This window comes from Neodiprion fabricii, chromosome 5, assembly GCF_021155785.1.
Source record: "Neodiprion fabricii isolate iyNeoFabr1 chromosome 5, iyNeoFabr1.1, whole genome shotgun sequence".
Taxonomy (NCBI): Eukaryota; Metazoa; Arthropoda; class Insecta; order Hymenoptera; family Diprionidae; genus Neodiprion; species Neodiprion fabricii.
In genome coordinates, this window is record NC_060243.1 from 3,960,755 (window position 1) to 3,973,883 (window position 13,129).

The 13,129-nt window shown below is 35.6% G+C and overlaps 1 protein-coding gene across 19 annotated transcripts in view; it reads right to left on the reverse strand.

Annotated features, from left to right (window-relative positions):
- Positions 1 to 13,129, reverse strand: part of LOC124183150 (protein alan shepard) — a 41,451-nt gene that overhangs the window by 4,738 nt on the left and 23,584 nt on the right. For 7 of the 19 annotated variants that reach the window (XM_046571268.1, XM_046571266.1, XM_046571269.1 and 4 more), the window contains 9 exons: positions 12,018 to 12,359; positions 7,974 to 8,188; positions 7,401 to 7,459; positions 6,623 to 6,768; positions 1,298 to 1,455; positions 1,012 to 1,165; positions 653 to 844; positions 383 to 475; positions 139 to 287 (listed from right to left, as the gene is read on the reverse strand). In XM_046571268.1, the coding sequence (XP_046427224.1) occupies positions 139 to 287; positions 383 to 475; positions 653 to 844; positions 1,012 to 1,165; positions 1,298 to 1,455; positions 6,623 to 6,768; positions 7,401 to 7,459; positions 7,974 to 8,188; positions 12,018 to 12,359 (1,508 nt within the window). Of the gene's footprint in view, positions 1 to 120; positions 288 to 382; positions 476 to 652; positions 845 to 1,011; positions 1,166 to 1,297; positions 1,456 to 6,622; positions 6,769 to 7,400; positions 7,460 to 7,973; positions 8,189 to 8,264; positions 9,212 to 12,017; positions 12,360 to 13,129 lie in introns of those variants that run through there. The other 12 variants (XM_046571284.1, XM_046571283.1, XM_046571277.1 and 9 more) reach the window with 12 other exon arrangements.

Sequence of the window (13,129 nt, forward strand, 5' to 3'; positions counted from 1 at the left end):
AAAAAAAAAAAAAAAAGACAACAACTTTGCACAGGAAAAAAAAAATAAAAAAAAAAAAATTGAAGAAAAAAACAGCTCTGGTCAATTCGGCTGCTACTAAAAAACTATACTCGCGCTAACCTATAAACTGTGGCCTACTTGGGCTGCTGAGTCTGGTATTGTTGATAGGAGTCGTCCGGGGATGCCGCGTTGCTCGTCTGCTCAGAATCGCCCATTGGCATAGTGTGGATAATGCTAGGTGCAGGGTACGGTGTATACGGGTATGGGTGAGGACTCGCTGCTATGTACTGAAAATTAAAATCAAATATTCACTCCCGTCGATACAGGTAATCCTGCCAATTATGTGAAACTAAAATTCTTTAAAAAAACGATTAAAACTCACGGAAGCTGTTCCTAAATGCATAGTGGACATTTGTGTCGTTAGCTGGGGCATTATGCTATACTGCGCATTGCTTGGATCCGCTGATGGCATCATCTGTAAGAAATTTGATGATTTAAAATTTTTTTTATTATCTAACATTATGAAAAAGAAAAATGCAGTCGTTATGCAGAATCTAACTATCAGTCTCTGTTCTAAAATGACATACAGTTATTATTTCTATAACATGGAGAGCTGAGCTATCTATTCCCTGATAGGCAAATATAAACTCACGTCAACCTGTTGCATGTGCGGTGGTGCTGTTTGCACAATGTACGGAGTGACCCAAGGCCCTCCAGGAACACTGTAACCAGGAACTTGGCCGTAGTGGCGACCGTACTGAGCCAATGTTGCAGCAGGCAACATGTGAGCCGTTGCCACACCATTCTGGCCAACTCCGCTAGCATCGTAATTCAAAGTCATACTCTGCAACAGAAAGTTCGTTCAAGATATGCTGAAAACTAAATCAGGGCGATTTTAACTGTTGTATATATTAGCAAGACAGAAATAGAAGGGACGGAATATCAAAATTGTTTATAGGTGGATCATAAACGTGTAAGAGAGAAAAATAAGAAAAAAACGAAATTGCTTACGTCACCAGATTCCCTCCATATCGGACTCTTGTACAAGGATTTCTTTTTGTTGCCACCATCGGCAAATTTCACTAACAGCGGATCCTTTGCCCCTTGCAATGCTTTACCGTTAAATATCTGAATAATTTGTTCGCACTTTTCTTTTGACTCCATTCTAAAAAATATGAATACAAAACGATCACCACTTGCGTCACATCAATGCCAAGTAATGAGATATAATATCTTCAGAACTAACAAGATCAATAATCGTTACTAATTCTAAGGAGGATCTTTTAATTAGTATTACCTTGCAAACCCAACACCTTTGCTCTGACCGTTTGGATCGCGTAATATACGGGTAGAAATCACCTGGCCGTACTGAGCAAGTAAAGATTCGACGTCATTTTCCTTGAAGTTGAGAGGCAGGTTGGCTATGTACAAATTGGTGGGATCCTGCTCCTGTTGCTGAGGAACAGACAAAGGCACTATGCAACCAAACTGACTTTAACGCTAGTCACGGAAGATTTACAAACTGCAAGTTTACAGAGAAATGATTTCACTCATTTAAATTCCCATTTCTCACTATATTCATCGGTTTTTTACCAAGTGAATTTAGAACAACTTATCGAGTAAGCAAATCAGAGGTACTAGCCTTGAAACAGATAAAAATAAAACTAACAACACAATTTATTTAAAAATTTGACAAACTAGTAACTTCTCCTTTTATTACTTATTTTCGTAATCTAATAATATGAAATACTGTATTGCCATTGAATAATATGAGATCATAAGATAGTAATACGCAGAATAATGGTACAAAATTTAACAACGCAAATAAAAAAATCAACAATCTTTAAAAATCCAAAGGTGTAGCATATTTCTTCCGATTCTCTAGCTACACGTATCGAGATATTCAACGTATACAGTATTAAAAAGGCCACGGAATACTAGGAATGTGAAAAACGAAGAGTTATAAAAATAATTATATGTATATTCATATGGGGTAGTTCAAATGAACGTGAACAAGGTTTAACCCCGACCCCCACAGAATTGGTCACCGATTTATTTCCTACTTGTACTCCGCCAAATATACATTTTTTAATTTTTTGAGATTTTTTCTACCTGTTGTTTACGACTAGGTAGATTTATATGTCATCTTCCGTAACTCGAAAACTGTGCATTTGGGAGAAAAGTTGTAAAGGGGATGCAATTGTGTTTTTTCTTCTGAATTGGTCGAAAATAACTTTTACAAAATTTTTTGGAAATCGTAAGTGGACGTTTTTAACAAAAAACGCACAAAAATCGATTGTTCTTAAAAACTACGTTCTCAAAACATAGGAAATTTTTAGTGAATTTTTCCTTGACTAAAAAGAAATCTTTTTTACATTTGACGCAAAATGGGCTTGGCCGTTTGCACATCAAAGTGCGTATTTCATTAGAAAAGATAAAAAATGTATATGTGGTGGAGTAGAAGTAGGAAATAAACCAATGACCAATTCGGTGGGAGTCGGGATCAATCCTTGTTCACGTTCATTTAGACTACCCCATATACATGTATAAACGAATACAATGAAAGAAAAACGGCCATAAACAGCTTGGTCTCACACCATGTTGAGTCTAAACATCAAACAACTTAAAAGTCAAGGTGAGAGAAAATGCTATCAGAAATATTGTGATAAGCAATATTGGACCACAGACGATCAATAATGTTTGTTACAGCTGTCTACATGAATTAAAAAAAAAAAGAAAGAAATATAGAATTCTAAATGTTAACGATCGATTATTTAAATCATAGCAAGAATAACAATTTTCAGCAGAACAACATCCAGTAGATTATTATTGACATACTTGAATGATTAAAAAGCTTCTGGAACAGTTAATAAAATGGTATAATTCAGAAAGTGATTGAAAAAGTGTAAAGGACGGGATAAAATTAGCATTTGATTTGAGGAACGGAAAAAATTATACGTATATAATGTATAGTTGGGCAGCGAAAATGATTGGAAACCATTCCACTGTAATTTGATATTAAATAGTTCAAGTACGGAAATAGAATTACTTAGTTATTGCAATGTAACAAGTTCAATTGAACGATACGACGTATATAAATTTTTGCCTTCGTTTTAATCGAAAACTTTAAAGATACAACTTTAGCAAAGTATTTTACTCGTAACTAGATTGGAAAAAAAAATTAGCAGATATTACTAAATAAGTTGAAGTATTCAATCAAAGTAAGTTTGTCTTTTATTCTGATAGTCATGCTTCATGGCATTACGAGTTCTCATTACCACATTCTGGTGGCTCTCTAAATTTGCTCAGCGCATGCTTAACAGAATAATACACACCGTGTTACAGTGAAAAGATTTTACTTTTATTAAGTCAATGTTTAAAGTGAAACAACAGTATGCGCAATAAAAAGCACCAAAAAAATTAGGTACAAATTCGTACAAGCCGTCAATGTTTACTTTCATATCCAATCTCTTGTTTCATCGTCGTACGCACGCAATGTGAATCAAGTTTTTCATGTCATCAAAGCTTCACGAGTTTCAGTTAATCTGACAACGACGATAAGGCCAAGTGAATGAAAAAAAAAAAAAAAAAAAAAAACATGATATTTCATTAATGAAGAGATAAATAAAATTTCCCCGACTTTGTAAGTCTCGCATTTCTTGTTAAGATATGGAATGACATATCACGAACTAATTTCAATGAGCATTTTATACTGTGGATAAACAAAACAGAATTGATTAAAAGTCTTGAAACAAATGATAAAAATATTTCAATGTATATTATGCAATAAAGAAGTGCCGTTGTATTGTTAAGCTTATTTCGAGATCCACCATTTCTCTCAAGTCTCTCTCAATCGATCGATCAATCAATTAATAAATGAATCAATCAATTAATCAATCAATCAATCAGTCAAGTCTACGTATTACTTGAGTATATACTTATATACTTTACGACAATTTTTACTTCAATCTTGCAAATGCACTAAATAAACAATATTGAAAGAAAAAAAAATAAAACAACAAAAACATTGTGGATTAAGCCAAGCCAATGGCGTACATATGTAGGATAAAAATCAATAAACATATGTACTGAGACAAGAACTGTACCATTGAAATAAAAAAAAAAATAAAAAACAATTACCGAATAAATTCATAAAAATGATCGTCGCAGGACGATTGATATCATGAAAGACAAAAATGCTCTGTCCGGCTAATGAAATTGACAAAGCGTTAATATATTCTTATAAACCGGACAACTTTCCGGGCCATTTTTCATGCTGATATACTGTTGTTGTTGTTGTCGTTGTTATTGACATTATCATCATTATTATTAACGTGCATACAAGGCTACATCGTTTTTCAATGGTCTTACATTGTTCATCAAACAATACAGTATAAATATTCACATGAAAGTATGAAAAAAAAGGTAGAATACGTATTTTTCGAAAAAAATAAATAAATCCTTGACGGTATTTTTTTGTTTCAAAGCTAAAAAAATATTCACCATTCAAGCGTTTAACTAATGTTTATGTGTTAGGAATGATGTTCATCTCCCTTAGACAAGGCAGGCCAATCATTACCTGAACATGCTGATGATATTTTATTTATACAATATCTTTACTCCAAATGACAGGGCATTTTGGTCTGCTTTTTTTTTTTTTTTTTTTTATATTTACAATTAACAATTTTGACCAAATTGAATTATCAGAAATACTGCTGTATTTACACCTAGAAGAGGTAAATATCGTATAGACTAATATTCAAAATAGACAAGGGCTAACAAAGAAAAATAAACAAATAAACAAATAGCATTAATGTCTGATTTTCCACGAGACAGAATAACGTTTCACCCTGAATATGTCTATCATTGGTAATAAACGATATCGTTGTTTATAGTTATGTCATAGCCCATGCGACAGTTCGTTATATTATTGCGATCGTTATCACAGTTGACAAGTTTTGGCACCCCGTGCATTTATCGCGTCCACAGTTCAACAAGAACCATTCCGAGGTTAGTTTTCGGGCAATATATAGACAAAGACCAATTCTGGTTTGGTGATTTATACACACACACATTTGTCTGTGAAAATGGTTTCTCAGTGCGCAAGTAATGGGGTTAAAAATAAAAAAAAATTTTAAAGTTTAGCAACCGTGATAATGATAATACAGTGTCAGGCCTTCCACTTGGGTAGCAGCCAAATATGACAGCATTAGCCACTTAATTTGTCTTCACTAGGATAATGCAGTACAGTTCCAAGCATATGATTTTATAAAAATAATCAGCTGATTAAAAAAAAATTTCAATGCTTGAGTTTAAATCGATACTTCAAAATTAACAAAGTCGATTTTACTTTTCTCAAACCGCTTCGTACGCTTTACATAAAGAAACACTCGCGTGTTTCGTATCATTCGCAGTTACGACTGATTACAAACAAATTGAAACAAGTGAAAAATAGCTATATTCCGTTACTTTCAATAAACCTGTGTGTGAAATAAAGAAAAAAAAAAAAAAAAAACCAGTGAATTTAGTGGAAGGCCAAATTAATAACATTAGAAAGAGGGGGAAGAAAAAAAAAAAAAAACCCCATGTTTGATGTCTCACGTTTGTCTGAAAACAGATTTTAATAGCTAAATACAAGTTTATAGCAATAAATTATTAATATGATGGTGGTGTTAGAGAGAAAAAAAAAACGAAATTAAAAAAAATAATCGAAAATAACGTGAGATATAATGTGTACATATGTATATATACATATATGTACAATTACACCACTGTATTTTATGATTAAAACATTTGTAGCTACTGACTTCGTTTGCGCTGCCATACTTCGAAGCAATTTTTCTAATACGTGTATGAAATATTTTTATGTATTTATATTTGTATTTTTTTAATTTTTTTTATATTTTATTAAAATTAATTTACCTGCCATTTATTTTTCTTTCCAAGAACAAAGAAATTGAAAGTAATTTTTGCTGAGAGGAATTGATGATGGCTAAAGGCTTACGTTAGGGCTGAGATAAAATGCTATTCTCAGACATGATTCGAGACATTGTTGATGTAGCGTAACGAGCAATCAGTGGCCGAGGTATAGCAGCAAGCATCGAGAGGTTGTAGTAAGTTGTGAGATAGAATAATAAGAGATAGAATTGAAAACCTTAGAAAGTTTTTGTTGTTTTTTTTGTTGTTTTTTTTTTTTTGTTGTTTTTTTAAGTGAGTTAGGCTGTTGATAAGAAAGGACCGATAGATCGTTTTAGGATCACGTATCGATAAATTGCGCCTATTCATCCAATACACATATTACTGTTGAAATTATACAGTCGAAAATTTTAGTTGCAATAATCGCAATTTACTATAGCCCATCGTTACACGTCAATGCAGCGTACAAACAATATTTTATATAAATTTTTTTCAATGTTCGTCGTTACTTCCCCCTCCCCCCTAAATCGTTTGATTTAGCAAGTGTAACAAAAGCTGATATTTGACCAAATCAGAATACAGTATGTATACCAAATAATTTAAAATGATGAACATCACGATACTCCTAAACAATCTATGAGAGAAAAAGGTTGTGGTCAGGGTGACAGAGAAAGAGAGGTTTACTGTTACTCTGGTATTACTGTACTTGCATGCACAACCAACGTACACTGGCCAGTCTACGGAGCAACCAGATACCCACTTTCGCCATCTGCGCTTGGATGCCTTTGGCCATCAGTGCTTTCACAGCATTATCTGCCGCCAGCGGTGACTCAAAGTCTACAAAGCCATAACCTGCAACAAAATATAACGTAGATATACATTTCCAACATTATTACAACCGTAATTTACGCATGATATAATATAATGCGTATTTATAAAGATTTGTAGTTATATCAGTTTTCAAATAATCTATCCCCTCTCAAACTAAATCACATTAAGCTAACGACACTTCGAGCTTATCAAAACTATAATATGTATCGAAAAGTGCATAAGTGCTATATGTTTGTGCATTGTATAAATATTCATCACATTTCTTCGACTTTTTGCAAACTTTCAAACGACACTGAAAAACCAATTTTTCGGTATACTTTTTTGAATCTGTCGTCACAAGTATAAAAATTGGTCAAGCGATTACACAGAAAAGAACTGAGTAACAATAGAAGAAATTAAACAGAGAATAGACCAGGATAAGTACACAGACATTGAGGAGTCTTGAGAGCAAAAATGTATCGTTAAAGCTCGGAGGAAAAGTTTGATGTGAGTTTTTCTGTAACTGATACGAATAACTTTGCTGCACACTTTGTGCGCTTGATTTAATCAACAGATAATTACATATATATATATATATGTAATTATGTAAATATTATACATGTAAAGTAACAAGCAGCAATAAAACTAAAAAGGTGTAAAATTCAACTAAGTACCTTTACATTTATTTGTATTTTTATCCAGAATCGCCTTAGTAGAGGTTATAGTTCCATACCTGGAAACAGAAAAATAAAATATGAGTATGTAAAACAGTATATCAAAATCCATTTCCAAAGCAATACAGAGTGAGTGAAGCTATAGCTATATACATATATATATTTTCCAATAAAACAGACGTGTTCAGATTAACGAAAAATATTACAGATGAATTCAACTGATGATAAGCTTTGAATCATAGAGTAACGTTAACAACAAAAATAATCAGCTGCAAATTTTTTCAAAAGCATGTAAAACATGATGTTTTTTCGAAAATAATACCACTGTGACCAAACACACATAATCTACATTTTTCAAAGACAATACATTGCGATCGCCCTAGAGGATGAACTTGTAGAGTATAAATTTCGTTATCAACAAAGTATGAGAATATGACACATAAGATGCTATAAATGGCTGAGTTAGCTTATTAAGAAATGATTTAGATATAGTAGTGACATCCATGTCTAAGAAGTCATGTCCATTGGCAATAGTTTACTTTCTTTTATTTTAATTGTTCACTTGCTACTTACTGAGCACACATATTAACAAGATCCTTGTCTGTGGTATTTTGGTTCAGGCCACGGATATATAGGTTCGTTTTTGAGAGCTGCTCCGTCTGCTGTCCTTGCATAGCGTTGTTACTAAGACTGGTACTCATTGTTCCGCTTTGGCTGCCCGTGGCGCTGCTGGAGCTGCTGTTCGTGTTAGCAGGCGACGATGCAGTCGGCACTCTTTGTCCTCCGTACTGAAAAGAAAAATATCATTGAAAAGTCAATTTCTTAAAAGAAAAATGACAACTCTTACAAAAATTTTCGGCGTACCAATGGATTATTGTTTAATATTGCTTTAGGCATTAATCCCATCAGACTGCTAACATTGTTATTCGATTTGTAATAATGAGTTTGTCTAATGCCTGGTTGTCTAATGCCTGGTTGTGGCGGAGCAGATGCATTATTCAAAGGCATTGCAGGGTAACCACCGGAGAAACCTCTGCCAAGGCTCCACGCTTGTTTCTTCTGAAGCATTTGACTATTTGAAAATAGTCTAGTCGGTATACGGTTATCGGGCGACCCCGAAGGACCGATTGTATCGTTAAAATTGTTAGCACCGATGGGACCTTGAAGATTTTTACGTGCAGGAGGCGATGAGAAGTACGCCCTGGTACGTTGTATCTGATCACCCATTACGATAATTGAATGGCAAAGTTGTCTGCGGTTTCTTTTGTTTTTAATTCAAATTCTGAGATTTTTTCTTCTTTCAATTTTTCTTCTTGCCTCTTAATCCCATATCACGTAACGACTGCCGTTATTGTTATTATACTCGGATAATAGTGACAACGATTTTCTAAACAATACCGAATCATTCTTTCAAGCACATCGTCACGATTCGGCCAGTATTTATATATCGAGCTGAAAATCGCGCTGGTTATTATATTAATTAACAATGCGAAAGACGCGAAACCATTTCACGCGACAGTCACTTTTTCGGCACGAATAACGTGTCGATAACGATTGATTACAGGGCCGAAGAATGTATTGCGATTTTTCCCAAACAGAGTAACGGTTTTTTTGTGTCTCAACGACTGTATGCGGCACTTGCAAGTTTATCACGAGCAAACATTTGCCGGTGAAAATAAAGGAACGGAGAAAGGAAAAGGAAATGACAAGAAAAGCTCGAACGAGACGATAAGTATAGCGACAAGATGCAAAAGTGCGTTTCAATTCCAGTTCGACCGGAGGTTTGCAGGGATCGTGGCACAACTAAAACTCTTACTAACATGCAGACACATATCTCTTTACGTAGGTATACGATTATGTATGCACACACAACTATCGTATATGCATGTAAATACCTATGAACATGTTGAAAAGAAGTGGTTAACGTCGACCGACCCGCCACTGTCACGGGAGAAAAACCGAGTGCAGCGTCGGAACTACGTTACACGTAACCTCTCCCCGTCTATATATATATTACGCGAATGCAGTACTAAAAATTTCCACCACGACAGAGAAGTGTGTAACTCCCCGGGTACGCAACACGCCTACTTATTAATTTACAAATCTGTTCGTCTCTTCTCCGTCGGCAATGCAGCGAATGTCAGCCATAGACGTTGCAAAATTTTACTCTAACGATAAAGAAGATCGAATAATTGTTAATTTTAGAAAAGTTAAAAGATAGTGTTTCAAGTTGACGTGTTGAAAAAAAAACCAATAAGATGCGGGACATCCATTTTTGTTCCTTTTTTTTTTATTTTTTTGAATGGTCCGTTGAGAATAATCGTTACTCGCGGTTTAAGGCACTTGTTCTTGCGCGCAGGTTCGGATCTCACGGATGCTTCAAGAGGGGGGTCCCCCTGTTTGTGATTTTCTATGATTGATATTTTTCAAGATTCTTCTCGTTTATTATTATTGAATACATAGTAGCATAATGCTGTAACAAGACTTTGCCGTTGAAATTGAAATTGGCAAATTGCGTACAACTAAAACTTATTCTCAGTGACCTAGTAAATAGTATTTCATTATATTGCATGTACACACTTGAAGTCACGTAGTTACAATAAACGTTGTAATACATACATAGATACATACGCATACGCAGTCTCGTGAATATAACTCGTCTAATCAAGAAATTTATTCTCTCTGCACGACTCCGAGGTTAATTGAATGGGTTTCTTTGCCTGTATATAATTTATAACGTATAGCTAAAGTAACGATCGAGCACTCAAACGCGTACGATAGTTTATTTATGATTGAATATACGTTTCAACTACAAAAGGGGTACTGTATACCTTGCATGTACTCCACTTTTGGTTAATAAATAGGGTTTAAAGTATACTCCAATCAAAGTATACACCTACATATATTTATATTTCGACAATTGTTATCCCGGATATATTATCTGACACCTGTTAAACGGCTCAGTGTCACGCTATGCACGATGTTGTTTGTGCAAAGCAATTCGGTCTAATCGTCAGCGAAACTAAATTTTATGTTACTGTGTTTCCTGCGCGTCCACGCACGATAAAAAAAATAAATAAAAAATGCGAACGAAGAAAGAACTAACGATAAATCGAGAATTGCAATCGTGTCAATTGACACACATTTGAAAATAACATGAATCATCTACCTATTGTGAGTGTGCTTAGACGCACAAAAAGTATGGCAACTGACAATGAGAATAAGTCTGAATGTCAAAATAATTATTCAAAGAAACATGATTATACATACTGTCAACATTACTATTTTTACTATATGTCGAAGATTATGAAATCGTACAATGGAAGAAAAAAAAATGATAAAAACAAAAAGCTACGCAATGAGAAACGAACGTAGATAGAGGTATAGCTATGTACGGGGTGATACACGAAGACGAAAGTGAACGGATCAATAACGAAGGATCTTTCCGCCTTGACGCCCTTGCGTGGGCGTCAGCGGCAGAGGGATGCAGGGGCGCCAGGGATGTATCGACTCGTCATAGCAGCGCCGGTGCCTCGTGTCAAATTAACATTTAGGTTACCAGCGAGATAATCTTCCAATAACTATAGAGGCGTTCGTTGTTATCTCAAACATTGGAAATAATTTGTAAAGAACATAGAAGGTGTAACAAATAAAATCTGTTTTATAGTGTAATTAAACATGTTTTTGGTATTATATTCACGAAAATAAATATACCGGCTTATTTCGTCGGGATGTCCGACGAGCAACTCAACACAAAGTAAATTCGTCTGCATTGATGCAATTTACGACAACATTTTTTAACGTTCGAAATTTGCCTTATCGTTCACGATTGGCCGATTCTTCATCATCACCAGACCTAAACCAAGAGATAAATACTGATCTGTAAAAATGTATCCTGAATTGCGTCAAAAACTAATTTATTCTGGCACAACACTGTAAAATATATCGTAGGTATGAAAATATACAAGGTTCTCTATTCAGTTTACCGTTTGTCGCGGTTTTTGCAAGGCTTTTTGTATAATTCAAAATTCTCAATATCAGGCTGAAAATATTGGACTCGACTCTTTTATTACGCACTAAAATAAGTAACAAATTTAATCTAATCCGATGAAAAATTTTGTCGTCCATGACGTGGGATACAACTAAACCGAATCAATGTTAATACAACGCTTTTTGGAATCTGATATTCTTTGACCTTTTCAAGTTGTATACCGATTAATAATAACAAATATATAAACACCTATTATAAATACTTTTTTTTTGCACAATAAACGTAACACAGCCAGATCCGTTGATGTCAAGGCACATGAAAACGTGCTATAACATTTCATCTCGAAGTAGCTAAAACTTGAACGGTACATACAAAACATCGCTGCATTTCCATGATTCAGCCCGTGAATACTAACCCTGCCGAGTCGACGAACTGTGAAAATTGAAAAATTTGTAAAAAATAAAAGACAAAATTTTTTTTTAATCTGTCTAAGGGTTGCGCCAGAGTCCAACTTCGTACGTCCCTGGTGTCGCGGTGATCTCTGGGTAGGGAGAAAAAACGTGGCGGATGGGCTAAATGGGACGGTCGATAAAACAGGATATTGTAAAAGCAGCAGACGTACTTACCGACGCGTGGGGCGAGTAGGTTGTGTAGGGTGTCGCTGTCGGAGGTAGCTGCTGCGCGTTGCCCGGCATTTGGGCGGCTGCGGCTGCGGCGGCGGTCGCCGCGTTCGGATATCTCGGGTAAGTCGGATAGGCCTGTGTCGTCGCGTGGGGTGGAACGGCGCCCCACGCCGCCGTACCGCTCGCGCGATACTGTACCTGGTTGCCTCCCCCCCTCGGCCCGCCGCCTGCCCCGCCCTTAAGTCCGTGACCGCCACCAGGGCCGACCCCGATACCACCAGCGCCCCCGTTCCCCGCGCTTCCGTTATTCGCGCCGCCGTAGGTCGGCCTCGGTCCATTCGTACCCTGAAAATATGAGAGAAAAACAACCACATTAATTAACCCACATCGAGATCGGCCACGAAAAAATAAATAAAATTAGTCGTAGTACAGGGGGGGATCGATTCTAATTTTATTTTTCACATTTACAACGATCCAAGCATTCTGATTGGTTTGCAAGGTTTAGTCGACTGATCCCATATCGTGGGAAATGTGAAAAGTAAATTACAGAATCTATCCCCAGAATGCAAAGTGGTTAGACTAAGGTCCGATGGGCAAGTTAGACACTGTATGTGTAAGAAACGTCCTCTACAATAACAAACCTTCTATGGCCGACGCCAACCGTCGTCAGATTGTGATTAGATGTTAAATGTAAAGAAATGTTAAGGGCTGCCATTCGTTAATAAACATTATTCGTTATAATATGAACCTCTTAAACGATACCACAGGATGCATAAAGAATTTTGGTCGATTTCTGCATGACATGCCGAAAAATGTTCGAAAATTAAAAAAATTTAATTCTTCCTCAGAACCACTTCATATTTTCTCTATTTTTTCTTTATTTTTTTTGTTCAATCGATAAATAACATCTCTTCTCGTTCGCGACATTATTTTCAGGCTAAATTGAACAATTAATCCTTTCTCTTTATGGGTATAACACATTTCACGCACTCTCTCTTTCTCTACCTCACTTTCCATGTGTGACAATCAGTTGATCATAACGTTATACCTGTACCTCTATATATTAAGTATGTGTGTTACGCCAGATATTGGGTTATAGACAGATATAGATATAC